Here is a 17,798-nt window from a genome sequence, read left to right on the forward strand (position 1 = left end):
TGAGTAAACCCTATAGAGCAGTAGAGTTTGAATCCACTCTATAGAGCAGTAGGGTTTAACTCCAGTCTATAGAGCAGTAGTGTTTATCTCCACTCTATAGAGCAGTAGTGTTTAACTCAACTCTATAGAGCAGTAGTGTTTGACTCCACTCTATAGAGCAGTATAGTTTGAGTAAACCATATAGAGCAGTAGTGTTTGACTCCACTCTATAGAGCAGTAGTGTTTAACTCCACTCTATAGAGCAGTAGTGTTTGACTCCACTCTATAGAGCAGTATAGTTTGAGTAAACCATATAGAGCAGTAGAGTTTGACTCCACTCTATAGAGCAGTAGGGTTTTACTCCGGTCTATAGAGCAGTAGTGTTTGACTCCACTCGATAGAGCAGTAGTGTTGGACTCCAGTCTATAGAGCAGTAGTGTTTATCTCCACTCTATAGAGCAGTAGTGTTTAACTCCACTCTATAGAGCAGTAGTGTTTGACTCTACTCTATAGAGCAGTATAGTTTGAGTAAACCATATAGAGCAGTAGAGTTTGACTCCACTCTATAGAGCAGTAGGGTTTTACTCCGGTCTTTAGAGCAGTAGTGTTTGCCTCCACTCGATAGAGCAGTAGTGTTGGACTCCAGTCTATAGAGCAGTAGTGTTTATCTCCACTCTATAGAGCAGTAGTGTTTAACTCCACTCTATAGAGCAGTAGTGTTTGACTCCACTCTATAGAGCAGTATAGTTTGAGTAAACCATATAGAGCAGTAGTGTTTGACTCCACTCTATAGAGCAGTAGTGTTTAACTCCACTCTATAGAGCAGTAGTGTTTGACTCCACTCTATAGAGCAGTATAGTTTGAGTAAACCATATAGAGCAGTAGAGTTTGACTCTACTCTATAGAGCAGTAGGGTTTTACTCCGGTCTATAGAGCAGTAGTGTTTGACTCCACTCGATAGAGCAGTAGTGTTGGACTCCAGTCTATAGAGCAGTAGTGTTTATCTCCACTCTATAGAGCAGTAGTGTTTAACTCCACTCTATAGAGCAGTAGTGTTTGACTCCACTCTATAGAGCAGTATAGTTTGAGTAAACCATATAGAGCAGTAGTGTTTGACTCCACTGTATAGAGCAGTATAGTTTGAGTAAACCATATAGAGCAGTAGAGTTTGACTCCACTCTATAGAGCAGTAGTGTTTGACTCCACTCTATAGAGCAGTAGGGTTTGACTCCACTCTATAGAGCAGTAGGGTTTGACTCCACTCTATAGAGCAGTAGGGTTTGACTCCACTCTATAGAGCAGTGTTGTGAATGGACCTAAATGTATGGAATGAGTTTGATATATGTTGCGAAGCAAGTTTCGGTACGGGTCGATGCTGAACGTGACGAACAATAATAGATGACGACGATCCAATGAAGAACACAGAATGACGCTACGATGTTTCTATCTTTTATTACATATAATATCAACAGCTACATAAACGATAGACGGGACGACGACTTCTATACATCCTCACCAAACGACGACAAGACCAAGACTAACTCTCAACTATCTTCCTAACAACGAAAACATTCTCCCTTACGTCACATCCTTATTTATTCATGCATTCATAATCTTTTATTAATATCGCTACACACATACTCTCAAACCATCCACAACTATATTAACTCTATTCAACTACACACATACTCTCAAACTCATTCCATACATTTAGGTCCATTCACAACATACCCCTCTCCTTTCTTCAGCTGAAAATACATACCAGAATTATCAAACTATTTTCAGCTTCAACTTCATAATACATGCATCCATACAATATGCATAACAAATATATACATGCAATATGCAACAAAGACAATGTTCTGTGGTCCATGGTTCTTCATCACCGTCGTCAGTCAACCTGAACACACAAATCTTTTGGTCCCAACCAACACCTTGTCCACACACATCTTTTGGTTTCTTGTCTCTGGACATCAACACAAGCTATAAAAAAAATAATCCAGGACCAGCATGTTCCCAAATCTTAAAATTCATGTTTAATATATAAGTACCCCTGTTGAGCACCTCTTCCTGTCCTTAAAATATAATATTACTACCAAATAGCAAAGTCACATAGCTTCTAAAAATGTGAAAATTAAATCCCAACTAATATTTTAAATCAATACGATTTGGCCATATATTATATAACTCAATTGATCCTCAAGCATAAAAAAAAAACTACTATCCAACAATCAGGAAATCAACGGTTCAAGCAAATACCAGCACTCCATATTTAAACCAATTACCACCTAAAGATATTATAGTCAATCCATACAATGGAGTACACCAATGAAATAAATTAGAACCATCAACACTTCCAATAAGCCAATACAATATCACATAGAGGAGTATTTCCCGTGAACCCCCAAACACAACAACCAGGTACTCGGCACAACCTCGAGATACCAAAAAATAACGCGGACTGCATCCTCAGTCTCGCAAAACAAAATCATTATCTAGCGAAGATCAATTATCTCCAAAAAAAAAACAACAACACTAAGCTAATGGGTTCATTATCCAACCAAGAAAATCAAACCTCTTAGGATATAATAATTTAGCACATTGTACCTAAAATACCACGATATTGCTATATCTCTAGTATAAAAATATAATATCTAATGGAGGACAATTTTCCATGACCCCGGGACAAACAAAATATCTCGGCAAACCATCGAGATCCAAATAACCATAATCAATATCCCTCAAATAACTATGTTACGTATCAACCAGACAGCATCCAGGATGAATGGGTGACTACGACAATAAAATCAACTACTCTACACGGGAAACAGGGAAAATACTGGGTCCAACAACCAAATCAGAAAATATATCCTCAATTGATATCATATGTAATACACCAAAGAGTCCCTAAACCTAACACTAACAAAGTAACAAATTCCATATAGTTAATACATATTAAGACCATCCACAAAAAGGGAACCTAACGCTATATATTTCAATAACGCCCTCTCTAAGGCGCTTCCCTAAATGAGAATGGTTAATTGTAATTAACATAAGGCAAGTTAATTATACATTTAAATTTAAAGTATAGTAAACAGTATAACTACCACCAAAATTATATACACAATAACAAAATACAGTACTCTATCTCCATGATGGTAACTGGAGAGAGTACAACCAAATAGATCTACCAATATTAATTAACAGGTATTGTTGAAACTAATCATTAGTGAACCAGTAACTGGTTGTTATTACCTTACACTAGAATTCACTATATCTAGACGGTTCCATGACAAATGATCTCAGGACAAATGATCTCAGACAAAATATCTCAGACAAAATATCTCACGGACAAATGATCTCAGGACAAATGATCTCAGGACAAATGATCTCAAGGACAAATGATCTCACGGACAAAAGATACCAGGACAAAATATATCAGGACAAATGATATCATGGACAAATGATCTCAGACAAAATATCTCAGACAAAATATCTCACAGGGAAATTTTAATAGTATGTACGATGATTTTAGTTGATTTGAACTTTTTTAAATTGACTGTTAATATCGGTTTGTTTACTTTTTTTATGCATAATAATTGTGAATAAAATGAATTTGTTAAACCTAACAAACCATCAAAAGATTTATTAAACTTTGTCGAAGCAATTGATTCGAAATAGTAATAATTATAACAAACTTACTCCTTTAGCCTGAAAGGTATAATAAATGATAATGTTTAAAGCATATAAAGTAATGGTTGTTATACAACATTAAGGTTCAAAACACGCGAAATAGTTTTCAAAAATGTGAATGGGTTTTCAGGTTCGTAATACTATGTTATAATCTATAGTGTGAACTCTTGCTAGACATGTCCTAATTTCACATTTCCAGATCTCTTTGCCTGCTTATTGCAAACATAAATTCACCAGAAACTAGTGTCCTAAAACCTTTCTGAAAGAGGCCATAACTTAGTAATCACCAATAATACTGCTTTGTTTGATGCACACTACGACAAACTTAGCTCCGCGGTGACCTGATCACTAAGGTGTGACCGTCGCATAGCTATTGACTGTTGATGCTAGTTGTATTGTCCATGGAGAGCGGAGGTTTTTCCCTCAAGGCATGTCTCTGCCATCAAAGAAGGCGACCACCTTGATACGAAGGTGTCTTTATTGTTATTTCATCCCCTTTGATATAGTTTCGTCCACCTGACGTGGTAGGATTGTCTCATGTTTGGCAAGCTCACCTACGCTTTCTATCGAAAAAAATCTTTAATCTTCGTATACTATATTACTAATACTAACTTTAAAATGTTTAGTGCAATATGACACATTTATACGCCAAACTTTTCTTACAATTATTATAAAGGCCTATAAACAATATTAAAACATAATAAACAAAACCATATGACAATCAATAAAAAAAATATTTCAGATCAGCTAAAATCATCAACTACACTTTTAAAATTTAGGTACGAGATATTTTGTCTGAGATATTTTGTCTGGGATCAATTGTCTGTGGTATCATTTGTCCTGATATATTTTGTCCTGGTATCTTTTGTCCGTGAGATCATTTGTCCTTGAGATCATTTGTCCTGAGATCATTTGTCCTGAGATCATTTGTCCGTGAGATATTTTGTCTGAGATATTTTGTCTGAGATCATTTGTCCTGAGATCATTTGTCCTGTCACCATCTAGACCGACTTTTATATAGATCTAGATGGTAGATAGTGTCTAGTTGTCCTAATTATTACATGATTTGCTTCTAAATATTAAATAAAACTAGATTCTAAATTACAGGGCAAATGAAATGTTACACAATTAGTGTGAACTATGACACTGGTAACTGGATTCTAGATCTAGATCAATGATGTAGGGCCTAAATAAATATTACTAAAATGAACACACAAAATTGTATTAGATCTTAGTATCTAAAAAAAAATGGAAGAGGTGTACTCAACTTAAACAATCCCAGACGTCAGGTCTTCATAACAACTCCAGATCCCACACTCCATAGGCCACATCAGATTCAGGCGATGACTTGTAGTACACATGCTGGTATAGTCCAAGTCAGTCACACACACTGGATTGGTGACGCAGATTGACGTCGACTTGTACTTCGAGAATCCATGTAGATAATATAGTTCTTGTAGTTCGGGAATTCATCTCGACCAATACTGGGTTGAACAAACGAAGAAAATTCTCGCCTGCACTGTCGATAAGGTCAAAGGTCAACCACGAAGAAATTTGACATGATGAAGGTCAGGGACGTCATCAAAACACGTAGGCCAAACAATTCAGCCGATCACGACGATGTGGGTTAGACGAGGGTGATGACGTAAACTCTTCCAACGAACAGTTGACGATGTAGGAAGAAACCCGAAAATTAATCATCAGTCATGAAGAAAATCTGCATAAACCATAGATTCATCACGACGAAAACAGCACGGTCATTGTAGAGGGTCGGGGACGAGTGGCGATGACGTCATAATAAACAACTGTGGACATCAAATAAATGCCGGCCTTTGAACTACTGCTCAGCACGAACCAAAGATGAAAACGGCCACATCTGTAGTTCTAACCTTGACGGGAATCAATGGGCGATGAGAGACCCGATATAGTCGCTGGATATCGCGCCGGTCAACCAGAAGTCCGTCTCCAGCAAACGACGACGAATCGAGCAGGCCACATCAAGCGTCGAAAAGTCCATCCATTACGGTCCAAGGTCAGGGTCTGGTACACAACTGAGTCCCGATCAAATTAAACAACCGTTGATACTGATGATTACGACGTACTGCTGTAGATAACGGGCGAATCTAGATGTAGGCATACTGCTGGCCACAGATGAGATGACATTACGGCAAGTGTAGACGGGAACGTACTGTGCGACAGATAAGTTCAGCAAACCGCTGCTTCCACCATATGTTGCGAAGCAAGTTTCGGTACGGGTCGATGCTGAACGTTACGAACAATAGATGACGACGATCCAATGAAGAACACAGAATGACACTACGATGTTTCTATCTTTTATTACATATAATATCAACAGCTACATAAACGATAGACGGGACGACGACTTCTATACATCCTCACCAAACGACGACAAGACCAAGACTAACTCTCAACTATCTTCCTAACAACGAAAACATTCTCCCTTACGTCACATCCTTATTTATTCATGCATTCATAATCTTTTATTAATATCGCTACACACATACTCTCAAACCATCCACAACTATATTAACTCTATTCAACTACACACATACTCTCAAACTCATTCCATACATTTAGGTCCATTCACAACAAGCAGTAGGGTTTGACTCCACTCTATAGAGCAGTAGGGTTTGACTCCACTCTATAGAGCAGTAGGGTTCGACTCCACTCTATAGAGCAGTAGTGTTTGACTCCACTCTATAGAGCAGTAGGGTTTGATTAAACCCTAAATAGCAGTGGTTTCAAAACGAAAGCAACCTACCGTTACATGATTGTCCTTAGGGAAGATGTGTAGGATTTATCCATCTGTGTAACGCTGATCCTCGCCGTCGCATTTTGCTTATCATACCAAGTTAGCAAACAAGTTAATTAAAAAGTCTAGTGACAATTTTAGCGCAATTTCCTTATATCAAACCTCAGCTTATTAATAGGGTACAAAAATAACGTTTGATTTAATAAGTAAATTAAATCGAGATAAATCATATATTGAGCAAATAAATAATGCAACACAAGTAGTTTTAATAATTCAAAAGAAAATAGAAAAAATATTTATTAACGAGATTTTAAAAAAAATCCTTTCGAACCTCCGCTCATTCGATATGGTAAAATCCTTTCGAACCTCAGCTTATTAATAGGGTACAAAAATAACGTTTGAATTAATAAGTAAATTAAATCGAGATAAATCATATATTCAGCAAATAAATAATGCAACACAAGTAGTTTAAATAATTCAAAACAAAATAGAAACTAGCCTCCCGTATCAGTCGAAAAAAAAGGGGAGAGTAGCCTCCCGTATCAGTCAAAAAAAAAAGGGGAAAAATTTAAAAAATCCTTTCGAACCTCCGCTCATTAAAATCCTTTCGATCCTCAGCTTTTGCGCTAAAAACCTACAAGACGCTCAGTTTAAAAATTCTTAATTAATTTTTTGTGACCGAACAAAAGGATATTTTTGAAAACTTTCTTCGGCAATATTGGTTTAAATTATGGCAGGAATCGATTGGTAAATGTTTCAAGTCGCTAAGTGGTCTGGTTGCCGAGAAATGGAGCAAAAACTGAATTTGTTCGAGGTTTTTTGGCTTTTCCGGGAAATCCATGAAAGAAACCCGGAATTTTTATTGCCTATGTTCATCCTCGTCACTTGCTTAACATAATTGCTTTTGGAACTAGTCATCGATATTGCTTCGTTGAGGAGGAGATACGACTTAAAGCTGCGGACACACATCCATCCATCCATCCATTCATTCATTCATACATTCATACATCCAGAAATGACGGGTTAATAAACGCAATTCTCCAGAATGGAAATTGCGCTAAAAATGGTTGTCATTTTGTCATTGTAGACCCGTTTGTATACACGACAATGTGAGCACGTTTTCTACGTTCAGCACACTTTGAGCTGTGTTTTAATAAGGTCTTAATCTAATAATACTCTACCATTGGGGATTCCCATTTTCAGCGTTCTTTATTTTAGTGCAATCACAGTTGAACGTGACTATTTTTTTAATCAATGGCGGCAAACTAAAAACTAATGTCACCTGTATACTTAATTTATGTTGTTTTTGAACTTTGTATAAAGAAGGTACAAGTATAAAATAGTATAATTTTTCACAGAAATAAATATATCATTTGTTAATAGAAATTGAGTAAAAAATGTGTGTCGTTAAGCATTGACTTAAATTGTTTATATCAATGGTATTCTAAAGCATTAAATTAATGATAATGGACCCAACACGGAATAGCATTGATTTGTTAAATGCATATTCAAGATAAAGCGATGTGATCGCCCCGAAAATGTCTTGTATATTCTTCTATAACAGTAGAAGGGAAGTTACTTTCAGTGCAATCAGGATATAGCAATATAGAACTTTGTGGTAAACTGCAACATTTTTTTAAAGAGAATGTCGTAGAAAAAATAATTGCGTACTAAATGAACTCAAACTGTGTATATAGTAAAGTAGAAATAGGTGAAACAGTTTTCAAATTATCTTTTGCCCAATTCAATAGAGTAAAGTATCACTTTCTCTTACCATAAAGATTTCACAAATCCTTAGATATTTACGCATGATTTAATTTACAATGATTTACATAAATTTGAAATTTCGTTCACTTAACTAAAACAGTTATGAAGTAATTAGCCATTGAGAAACCGGAATTAGAGTAAGTACAACTTCCGATTACAAAAAGTCGTTCAAAGATTGATAGGAAACTAAAGTTTGACGGAAGAATGACATTAATATGGAGTTATTACTACCTGTCAATTACCCTCCACCAAGAAGGACCTTACCCTAAAGATTAGAGTAAGGACTAGAATTAGGGTTAGGTTGGGCTTAGACATATGTCTATGATTGGGGTTGGGTTTAGTTCTAGACTGAAGTAAATTATAGCCACTCTTTCCTAGGTGTGTGTCTTACTCATGTGTTAGCATATATATATATATATATATATATATATATATATATATATATATATATATATATATATATATATATATATATATATATATATATATATATATATATGAAGATTACTAAGTCTGGAAACAATTAGACATTATCACGCCGAGAGTTTTAAGAGCTAGATTTTATATATATATATATATATATATATATATATATATATATATATATATATATATATATATATATATATATATATATATATATACTAGCTGCATCCCGTGCTCCGCCACGGTAAATCTTTTTTAAATGTACCAACTTGGGAATAGAACAAAACTAAACACAACACAAACGAACGCAAAAAAAAACACAAACGAAAAAACAAACAAAACACTCATAACATAAACACTATTTAAATGCAACCAGTTAATGAGGCGTAGCGACCCTTCCCGGAGCCCGGGGACAAACTTTCGATTTGCTACCTCCCCCTCACATTTTTGATTTGCAACCCTTCGGCGCCATGGGAAAATAGGCCCCCCCCCCCTTGCAACCCCTCTACTATAAAATCCATAGCTTGTCCGCAAACCGAAAGATAGAATAATAATTAGTAAATAATACGTTCAGTGTATAACATAAATTAAAGGCTTTATTTAGAATATCCGTGTTTTACAGACCATATTGCACATTATAAATTTATGCATTTTTTCAGTACTTTTTAAAATTTACAATAAAGTTTCATGACTAAAACCATTGCGCACCCAATGAACGTAATAATTAATATTATAATGGAGAATAGTTTATTAAAATTTATAATTAGTAAACAGTAAATTCAGTGAATAAAATAATTAAAAGATAGCCTTTTATAAATCAATGCTAATTATAATATTCCAACAATAATGTACTCTTACACGTCTGCATAATTTGCATTCACATTTTGCTAATTATATTGTTCCAACAATTATTTCGTCTTGCAGATTTTGCATTCACATTTTTAGCGTGAGTTCAATTTATTTTTAAATTACCTCCTTTGGCTAAATTACTAAACCGTTTAATTAGATTTTTCTACCCTACTGTTATTATGTTATTAAAATGTATCCACTTTTTCTAGGAATATTAACGAAAACTATATTTGACATTGATCCTTTTAATATGTTTTAGCAATGTGCGTGTATTTAATATTTTCTTTACGTTATGCAAAAAAGTAAAAACGGTGGCAATTATAAAATAGCTCTATGCCGTTATATAAACAAACCCTACTCTATCACTTATAATAAGACACTGCGGTGCACTGAAAAGCACATTATGGTGCGATGTTTACTTTTATGGTTTCAAAATCTATAGCGATGACAGAAGGACTGACAAACGCTCAGCCCGCTTAAATTTTAAATTATATATATATATATATATATATATATATATATATATATATATATATATATATATATATATATATATATATATATATATATATATATATAATCTAGCTCTAAAAAAATCTGGGCGTGATAATGTCTAATTGTTTCCTGACTTAGTAGTCTTCACATTTAAAATTCTTATTTTTTGTTTTCAGAATCCTAACATCCACAGTCGCCATGTTTAATCCGAAACAAAATTCTGTACATAGCGACCTTGACTTTCACGTAGTTACAGAAGTTTACATGTGTTTGCGAGGCAATAAGGACAATTTTACTGACTTTACAGTCAACATTGGCGACTTCCAGTTCAACTGTCACAAATTTGTCCTAAGTTCCTGCTCTGGTTTCTTTGAGGCTCTCATGAGGACAGATATGAGAGAAAAATCTGAATCAAGCTGTACCATAGAGGGCATCTCACCGGAAATATTTGGATTCATACTGGATTTTATCTATGAAGGGAGAAATGTTCTAAATGGCGATAATATCCTTGCCATATGGCATGCTTCAAACCAACTGCAGATTACATTTTTAGTTTTATTATGTGAACACTTTGTAAAAGAAAATGTAAATTTACAAAACTACTGGGATATACTTATAACTGCTCAGCTGTTGGACTCTTTAGATGTAATATGTAGAGTTAGACTGTTTATGGTGAAGAATGTTCAGAAGATTTTAGAATCAGACGCCTTCGTTCAACTCTCTTTTGACGATTTTAAATACATTTTAAATCACTGTAGGTACCAGTATTATAGAACTGATTTTTTCGTGCAATCAGTTTTAAAATGGACATGTTCAGATGACGACTATCTCACAGATGAGTCGAAGAAATGTTCCAGCATGATTCACTCGCCAGAGACAGAAACTGATTCACTAAAATTAAAATGTAGAAAGGTGAACTCTACAACTGATCAACGGGGGGATTTAACGTCCAGAAGATCATACCTTGGTCAATTACTTGCATTAATTTCTCTCCAGAGAACAAGCAACGAGTGCCTAGCCAAACTTATGAACAATAAATTTGTCATCGAAAATGTACAAGCCATGACTATTGTTAACAAAATCGCTGCCACAAGATTCTGTCCCTCAATATTTGGTTCCAAAAAAATTAGTCCCACAAATTCAGAAATGATTATTCAAGGGTCCATATCAATTTCACATTCATCAGAATCAGACTCGGAGGTTGAATCCGATAAAACCACAGATTCTGAATCTGATGAAATCAGAGATATTTTTCCCAGCCACGCCAATGGTCAAGATCAAACTACGATCCCTAGTAGTTTTAATAGATCCAGTGAAAATTTTCTACTTTCCATGGGTTCTATGCTAACTTTAGTACTTTTCTATGCATTTTTCTGTTTATTACTGTCGATTTATCATTTTTGTTTTGAAACTAGGTAACATGTCTGAACTACAAACACACCCTCATCTTAAAACAAGCGATCTGTTTCTACAAGCATATGGTAATCACAAGAGCTGCCATTCAACACAATTACATTCAATACTACATGTCTGAATTACACCAACGTTTTAATTCAACTTCATTATCGATTTTGATTGTAGCACTGAACATATGCTTACGTTGTTTGTATTTTGTTTAATTAGAGGTAGGCCGTTGGTCAGTTTTAAGTTTATCTCGAGGCCATTTTAAAACACACACATTTTACCAATACCAATACCTTTAGGTAAATGAAAAAAAAACAACTTTTGATTTTATTTATTTTAGCTCTTTTATACATTTTGTTTCGTTTGTTTTCTAATAAATATAAACTAATTGTGTCGTATTCTGCTGTAATAGATTGACGTCAAGTTTAGCCGCCAATCATTGTGTTTGTTTCTTTAAAACTGATTGTAATGTGTAATTTCAAAATTACATAAAAAACGTTTTAATAAAACGCTTTTATGTAATAATGCATTAAAAAGCAGAACAAAATGATTTTCTTTCAATATATAATGACACTCTACTAATTAAATGACTATAAAGAAAAGCGTGTTGGAAGAGACGCACGCTTTTATTTATGGTTATTCAAATAATAAAGTTTTATTATATATTACAATAAAATAATTAATTTTCCACTTTTAATTGCATTATTCAAGCATACGGTATCTTTATATACCATGACAATGTTAGTTTAGTTTTGCAGTTTAGAACCTTGAAGATTAATTAAAAATAGATTTGTGGGATTTATTAAGCTGGGTCAGTGTGGCTTAGTCTTAGACCGAGGGTTCGGCAGGTTAGGTTCAGATCGTTAAGGATAAACACGTTTAGGTGAGTTATGTTTTGGTGAATTTAGGTGAGTTAAGGTCAGGTAAGGTAACTTTATGTGATCAGAGGTTAGTTAGGCGTTGTTAAATAATGATAGGCTTAACAAGACTGTGATGCAAACTTTGACCTTACAATGATTTATCTCTTACCAGTAATCATCATCTTTCCGTTTGTGTCCAAGACACATGGGGCAGCAGAAGAAGAGTTTATCTGTTTCAATGACCACGACGTGTAAGTGGATATGGTGGTCAGCACTATGTCTTTGTTTCCCTAACGTGAGTTAGGTACCCATCAGAGATGGGTGGACTCAATGACGTCCTACTGATATGAACCGGATTTGAAATCGAGACTTTCGAGTTAGCCGTCTCGCTCACTACTGCTAGGCCAAGCCTAAAGATGGGCATTTTCTTGTAAGATCGTTACACTATTGTGTTTCTCCAGGTGTAGAATTATGTATACCGGCATTGCAGATGCGAAGTTAAATTGTTTTGTAGAGACCCAAGTAACTTAAATTGTTTAGTAGAGACCCAAGTAAGTTATATTGTTTAGTGGAAACCCAATATAAGTTAAATTGTTTAGTGGAAACACAGTATAAGTTAAATTATTGTTTAGTGGAAACCCAAGTTAGTTAAATTGTTCAAGGGAGACCCAGTATAAGTTAAATTGTTTATTGGAGACCCAGTGTAAGTTAAATTGTTTATTGGAGACCCAGTATAAGTTAAATTATTGTTTAGTGGAGACCCAGTGTAAGTTAAATTGTTTAGTGGAGACCCAGTATAAGTTAAATTATTGTTTAGTGGAGACCCAAGTAAGTTAAGCTTTTTCCTTCTTATTCTACTCTAGACCTATTTAGTTTAAAGTGCTATACTGTAAATAAATGTAACAAAACGGAGTGGTTCAGTTTTGTAGATCTGCAGGCATGCAAAATCTATACACCTAGGGTAAAGAGTTGAGAAGGTATTAATCTAATAATAACCTATAACCGGGAATTCCCAATGTTTTAAGTTTTTTGGTGCAATCATAGTTGTTGTTGTCGGTGACAAACTAAACTAAAATTGAAAGTCAGTTAAGACTCTAGACCTATACACTTAAATTAATTTATTTTCTGTACTTTGTATGAGAAAAGTAGAACTATAATTATTGCTCACAGAAAGAAACAAATATTTTTTAAATAGGATTTGACTAAAAAGCGTGTGTTGTACCTCATGAGCGTATACATTTTTTTCTAGATCTACAATCTACATCCTTAACGTAACGGACCCCACTTTAAAAAGTCTCAAATGTCCTATTAAACATTTTAAAAATCGGTTTAGGTTTTATTACAACAAATTTGGGTATAAAAATCGAGACTTTTTTTTCGTTTTAAACTAAATATTTCGCGTATATGACTCTTAGGACATTTCGGTAACTAAACAAAATTATAAAAAGGTGAAATAATTTGCAAGTTTATCATCATGGATGCTTTAAATAGTACATTTCTGAATGTGTATTTTATTACAGAATCTATCAAACGCCTAGCTAAACGCGAGCTAGCACATTAACACTTGCACAAAAAACTGCGGCAACCAACAGTGAAATGCCAAAACTCAAAAGCGCTGTATAGCAGTTGTATTAGAAAAAAACCGTTGTTAATTGCTAATAGAAGGAGATAAAAATAGTTTTAAGCGATATCGAGACAATATGACGGGAAAGTCAATAAGTCTAGCGAATGTTGTAGGACGAAGACAACGTAGAGAAAACATTCCACAATTAAATAAGTAATAACAGGCAAAATGATTCGTCAATAACAAACTGTACGTCAAGCCAATGTTGTAAGACGAAGACAACGTAGAGAAAACATGCCACAATTAAATAACTCCTAACAGTCAAAATGATTCGCCAATAACAAACTGTACAGCTAAGGAAATGCTTCATATCCAATTACACCGTGCTGTTTTTCGAGTTGAAAAACTATCAAGTTTATAACATACAATCATTTATAAAAAGGACGTCTTTTATTTATTGTAGTTCTGTTTGTTGGACACAACAAAGCCAGCCATTACATTTTACGCACCTTGTGCGGTGCTGAAACAAGTTTGCGCTGTAATAATACCAATCGGGGATTCCCAATACAGCGCCATTCTGTTTCGGTGCAGTCATATTTGACCGTGTTCGTTGTTATCACTGGCTACACAACGAAAGGTAATATTTAATTTGCTTAAATTCGGTTGCTTTCAGAAGTTTGTATAAGACGTTGGAGCGATAAGACATTGTGAATGCGTACAGAAACGATACAATCAATGTGTTAATAAGGGTTTGGTAAAAAACTGGTGTAATTAAGCATAAAAGCTACCACGCATGTTTCCGGTATAGGCTGGTTAAACGTTTGTATTAAAAAACTGCAGCAAATAAATAGCAGGGTAATGTCGAAGGTCAATGGTGTCGTCCAGAAGCCACATCTGAACAAGTGGTAATCGGCATCCGACCACTTTGCTTTATGTTTATAGATGTTTTGATGTATATTTTTGTATTGGTCTAAGCTTTGTCAGAGAGAATGAATAACCCAGCTAAAATTCGATTTGATTAAAATTTTCTAAAATAATCTTTGTAATTTCAGCTCATCTCCTTAAAAGAAAAAAAGGTAAAATCACGATATATCGTCCTAAATTATCCGGTGATTTTTGTTGAGTTTCGTAAAAATTCGTTACCGTAAACCATAGTTTATTTGACCGTTAAAATAAAAATAAAGTCATGTGCATTAAATTAATGGTTAAACTTAATTTAAAGTTTTGGCAGAAAATTAATAACATTAGTAAATCTAAATGTTATCAATAAAATCGAGTGAAGTAATCAATACTTTTTTTAAGAAAGAAAAAAAAAACACCTGCAGAAGACTTGCGACAACTAGATCTATCATCTAGATCTAGTAAAATAAGACGATTCGATTTACTAAAGTTAAAAGTAGTTAGAAGAACTAGAACAATGTTTAGAAGCAGCAACAATTAGCATATACACTTAAAATAATTAGAAATACAAAATGATTAGCAAAACAGTATTTAAAATGCAACTAAAATCAACCCATGCACATTTTTAAACATTATGTATTAAAATAAATGATGGTTTACAATATTTTCTGTGTTTTTCGGAACGGCTTGGCAGACTACGTCATGGTTTTACTGTTTTTTACTGCTGTACAATTCCGGAATAATGAAAGGACACTATATCGTGATTTTACCGAAAAAAAAAGCACTTAAAAATTAAAGTCATACATTTTCAATTTTGAGTTTCGCTACAATCTGACCCGTTTGCCCCTTAACGTAATATTTTAAGTGTAAACTTACACATTCTCAAAATGCGTTAAAGATCATTAAATATATAGTCCACTAAAAAAAAAACAACTAAAAAAACAGGAAACGAATGTCATTTTCGTGTTTAAATCAAATTCTTGTCTAACTTCAATAACAGTCACACATATTTGCGGTTGTTGTATGTACTTTAGATATACAGTTAAGTCTCTAAACAACAATTATTTTACATTTTGACCATGCCTAACTGCAAATTATGTTATTTAATATTGTTAAATATAATAAAAACATTTAACCTTCTAATTTTTTTCTAGGCAGCAAACATCCAACACAGAAATGTCTCACACCGAGCATACGGTCGACAACATACACGTAGCTACGGAAGTTTTCAAATGTTTTGAAAAACACAAGGACAATTTTACTGACTTTACCGTCAACGTTGGCGACACCAAGTTCAACTGTCACAAGTTTGTCCTAAGTTCCTGCTCTGGTTTCTTTGAGGCTCTCATGAGGACAGATATGAGAGAAAAATCTGAATCAAGTTGCACCATAGAGGGGATCTCCCCAGAAATATTTGGTCTCATACTTGATGTTATTTACAAAGGGTCGGAAGTTTTAGACGAGGAAAACATGCTTGAAATGTGGCACGCATCCAATCAACTGCAGATCAAATTTTTGATTGTGGATTGCGAAAACTTCGTAAAGGAGAGAGTAAATTTAGAAAACTACTGGGAAATATTTACCGATGCCAAGCTGCTGGATTCTATTGACGTCACGACTAGAGTAAAAGAGTTTATGGTGAACAATTTTTCGGAGATTTTAGAGTCAAATGTCTTCACGCAACTTTCTTTGGATGACTTAAAATTCATTTTAAACCACAATAACTTCTTGTTCGAAGCCGATTTTTCCGTGCAGTCAGTTTTAAAATGGACATGTTCAGATGATTCCTATCTCGCGGCTACACCAAAGAAATGTTTAAGCACGACAGATATGGTCAAGACAATATTTGATCGGCTAAAACCGTCGTGTAGCGCGGTTGACGTGTTGACATTGGACCAGGACAACATCACACTCCGCAGGTCACACCTTGGTGAGCTGCTGACCGTACTTCCTCTCCAAGACACAACTAACGCTTGCCTGGCTAAACTTATGAACAACAGATTTGTCTTGTCAAATGTCGATGCTATTACTCTTGTGAACCAGATCGCCGCTACAAGATTCGATGCCGGAGAAACGAAAAGTTTCAACGAAAAAACAAACAAAACCCAGACTTTTACAAACGGCTTTATATTCAACTCAGATTCGACGCAATCTACAGACAACGAACCTTCTAAAACTACACGCCAACGTGTAGGCAAATATTGCCTCTTTGGAGCTGCACTTGTGATTGCCTTTATGATGGCCATTGTTATTTACATGATTATCACGTCTGTTTTTCCTAACCGCTGTGTGTTTTTACAACGGTCTGCAGTCAAATACAACCAAGAACTCATCCCACAATAGAACAATTGTTTTTTTTACAAAACCGCTAATTACTTCAGTGCCATTTTTCACCACCATTGGTCCCATTACGTCAGTTCATTACAAAAAATGTGTTGGTGTGTTTCGTTGAATAGGTAACAAACGTCTGCACCATAAGCTTTCATTATAGGTTGACAATCATGTTTAAACGTAAATACATTTCTTTTTAAGAAACATCGTTGATTTAAACAATCAAACCCATTGAAATATGCATTTTCTTATAACATATAATTTAAGTACACGTTGATTTACAAAGAAGTCGAGACATTTTGACTGATCTATATCATTACATGTATAAGTGAAAGTTGATCTATATCATCAACTGTATGATTGCATGACTCATATAACATCAAATATAAATCAACACTGAAGAGTAAGTGTATGTGTATGAGGTGTATCATCGAACACGTGCATGCTGGGAATATATGCCATTCGGTTTTTTAATAATGCTTTATTTTGTATGAATAATCTACTAATAAACATGTTTCAAAAAATGTTAACTTTTTTATTCATATTAAGAATGTAGTTAACGACCTATCTTGAAAAAATAAGCTACAAATATATTTGTAGGATTTATTAAGCTGAGCTAGTTTCTTTAAATTTATAAAAAGTTAACGTTATGAGCACCTCAGGTCTTTAGGTTGGAGTTTTATTTTTATTTTAGTTAACAATTGATGCAATAGTTTGCTCGTAATCTGTTCAAAAGTTAACACAATTACTGCATGCT

The 17,798-nt window shown here is 34.4% G+C and overlaps 2 protein-coding genes across 4 annotated transcripts in view; both read left to right on the forward strand.

The window, feature by feature from the left end:
* LOC131927386 (kelch repeat and BTB domain-containing protein 3) overlaps positions 1-11,811 on the forward strand; it is a 32,377-nt gene extending 20,566 nt beyond the window's left edge. The window contains exons 1-2 of one of the 3 annotated variants that reach the window (XM_059283097.1): positions 7,690-7,771; positions 10,159-11,811. In XM_059283097.1, the coding sequence (XP_059139080.1) occupies positions 10,181-11,401 (1,221 nt within the window). In that variant the 5' untranslated portion in view covers positions 7,690-7,771; positions 10,159-10,180 and the 3' untranslated portion in view covers positions 11,402-11,811. Of the gene's footprint in view, positions 1-7,689; positions 7,772-9,300; positions 9,356-10,158 lie in introns of those variants that run through there. The other 2 variants (XM_059283108.1, XM_059283105.1) reach the window with 2 other exon arrangements.
* A 2,595-nt stretch (positions 11,812-14,406) lies between these two features.
* LOC131927449 (kelch-like protein 40) lies at positions 14,407-17,515 on the forward strand. Its single transcript, XM_059283141.1, has 2 exons — positions 14,407-14,447; positions 15,865-17,515. The coding sequence occupies exon 2, from the start codon at positions 15,887-15,889 to the stop codon at positions 17,051-17,053; it is 1,167 nt and encodes a 388-aa protein (XP_059139124.1). The 5' UTR covers positions 14,407-14,447; positions 15,865-15,886; the 3' UTR covers positions 17,054-17,515.
* The last annotated feature ends 283 nt before the right edge of the window (positions 17,516-17,798 follow it).

This window comes from Physella acuta, unplaced genomic scaffold (genome assembly GCF_028476545.2).
Source record: "Physella acuta isolate Inbredline_101_S28 unplaced genomic scaffold, ASM2847654v3 ptg000087l, whole genome shotgun sequence".
NCBI lineage: Eukaryota > Metazoa > Mollusca > Gastropoda > Physidae > Physella > Physella acuta.

Excerpts from the sequence above, each read along its gene's own strand:
- LOC131927449 (XM_059283141.1), top strand. The coding sequence starts at position 15,887 with ATGTCTCACACCGAGCATACGGTCGACAACATACACGTAGCTACGGAA.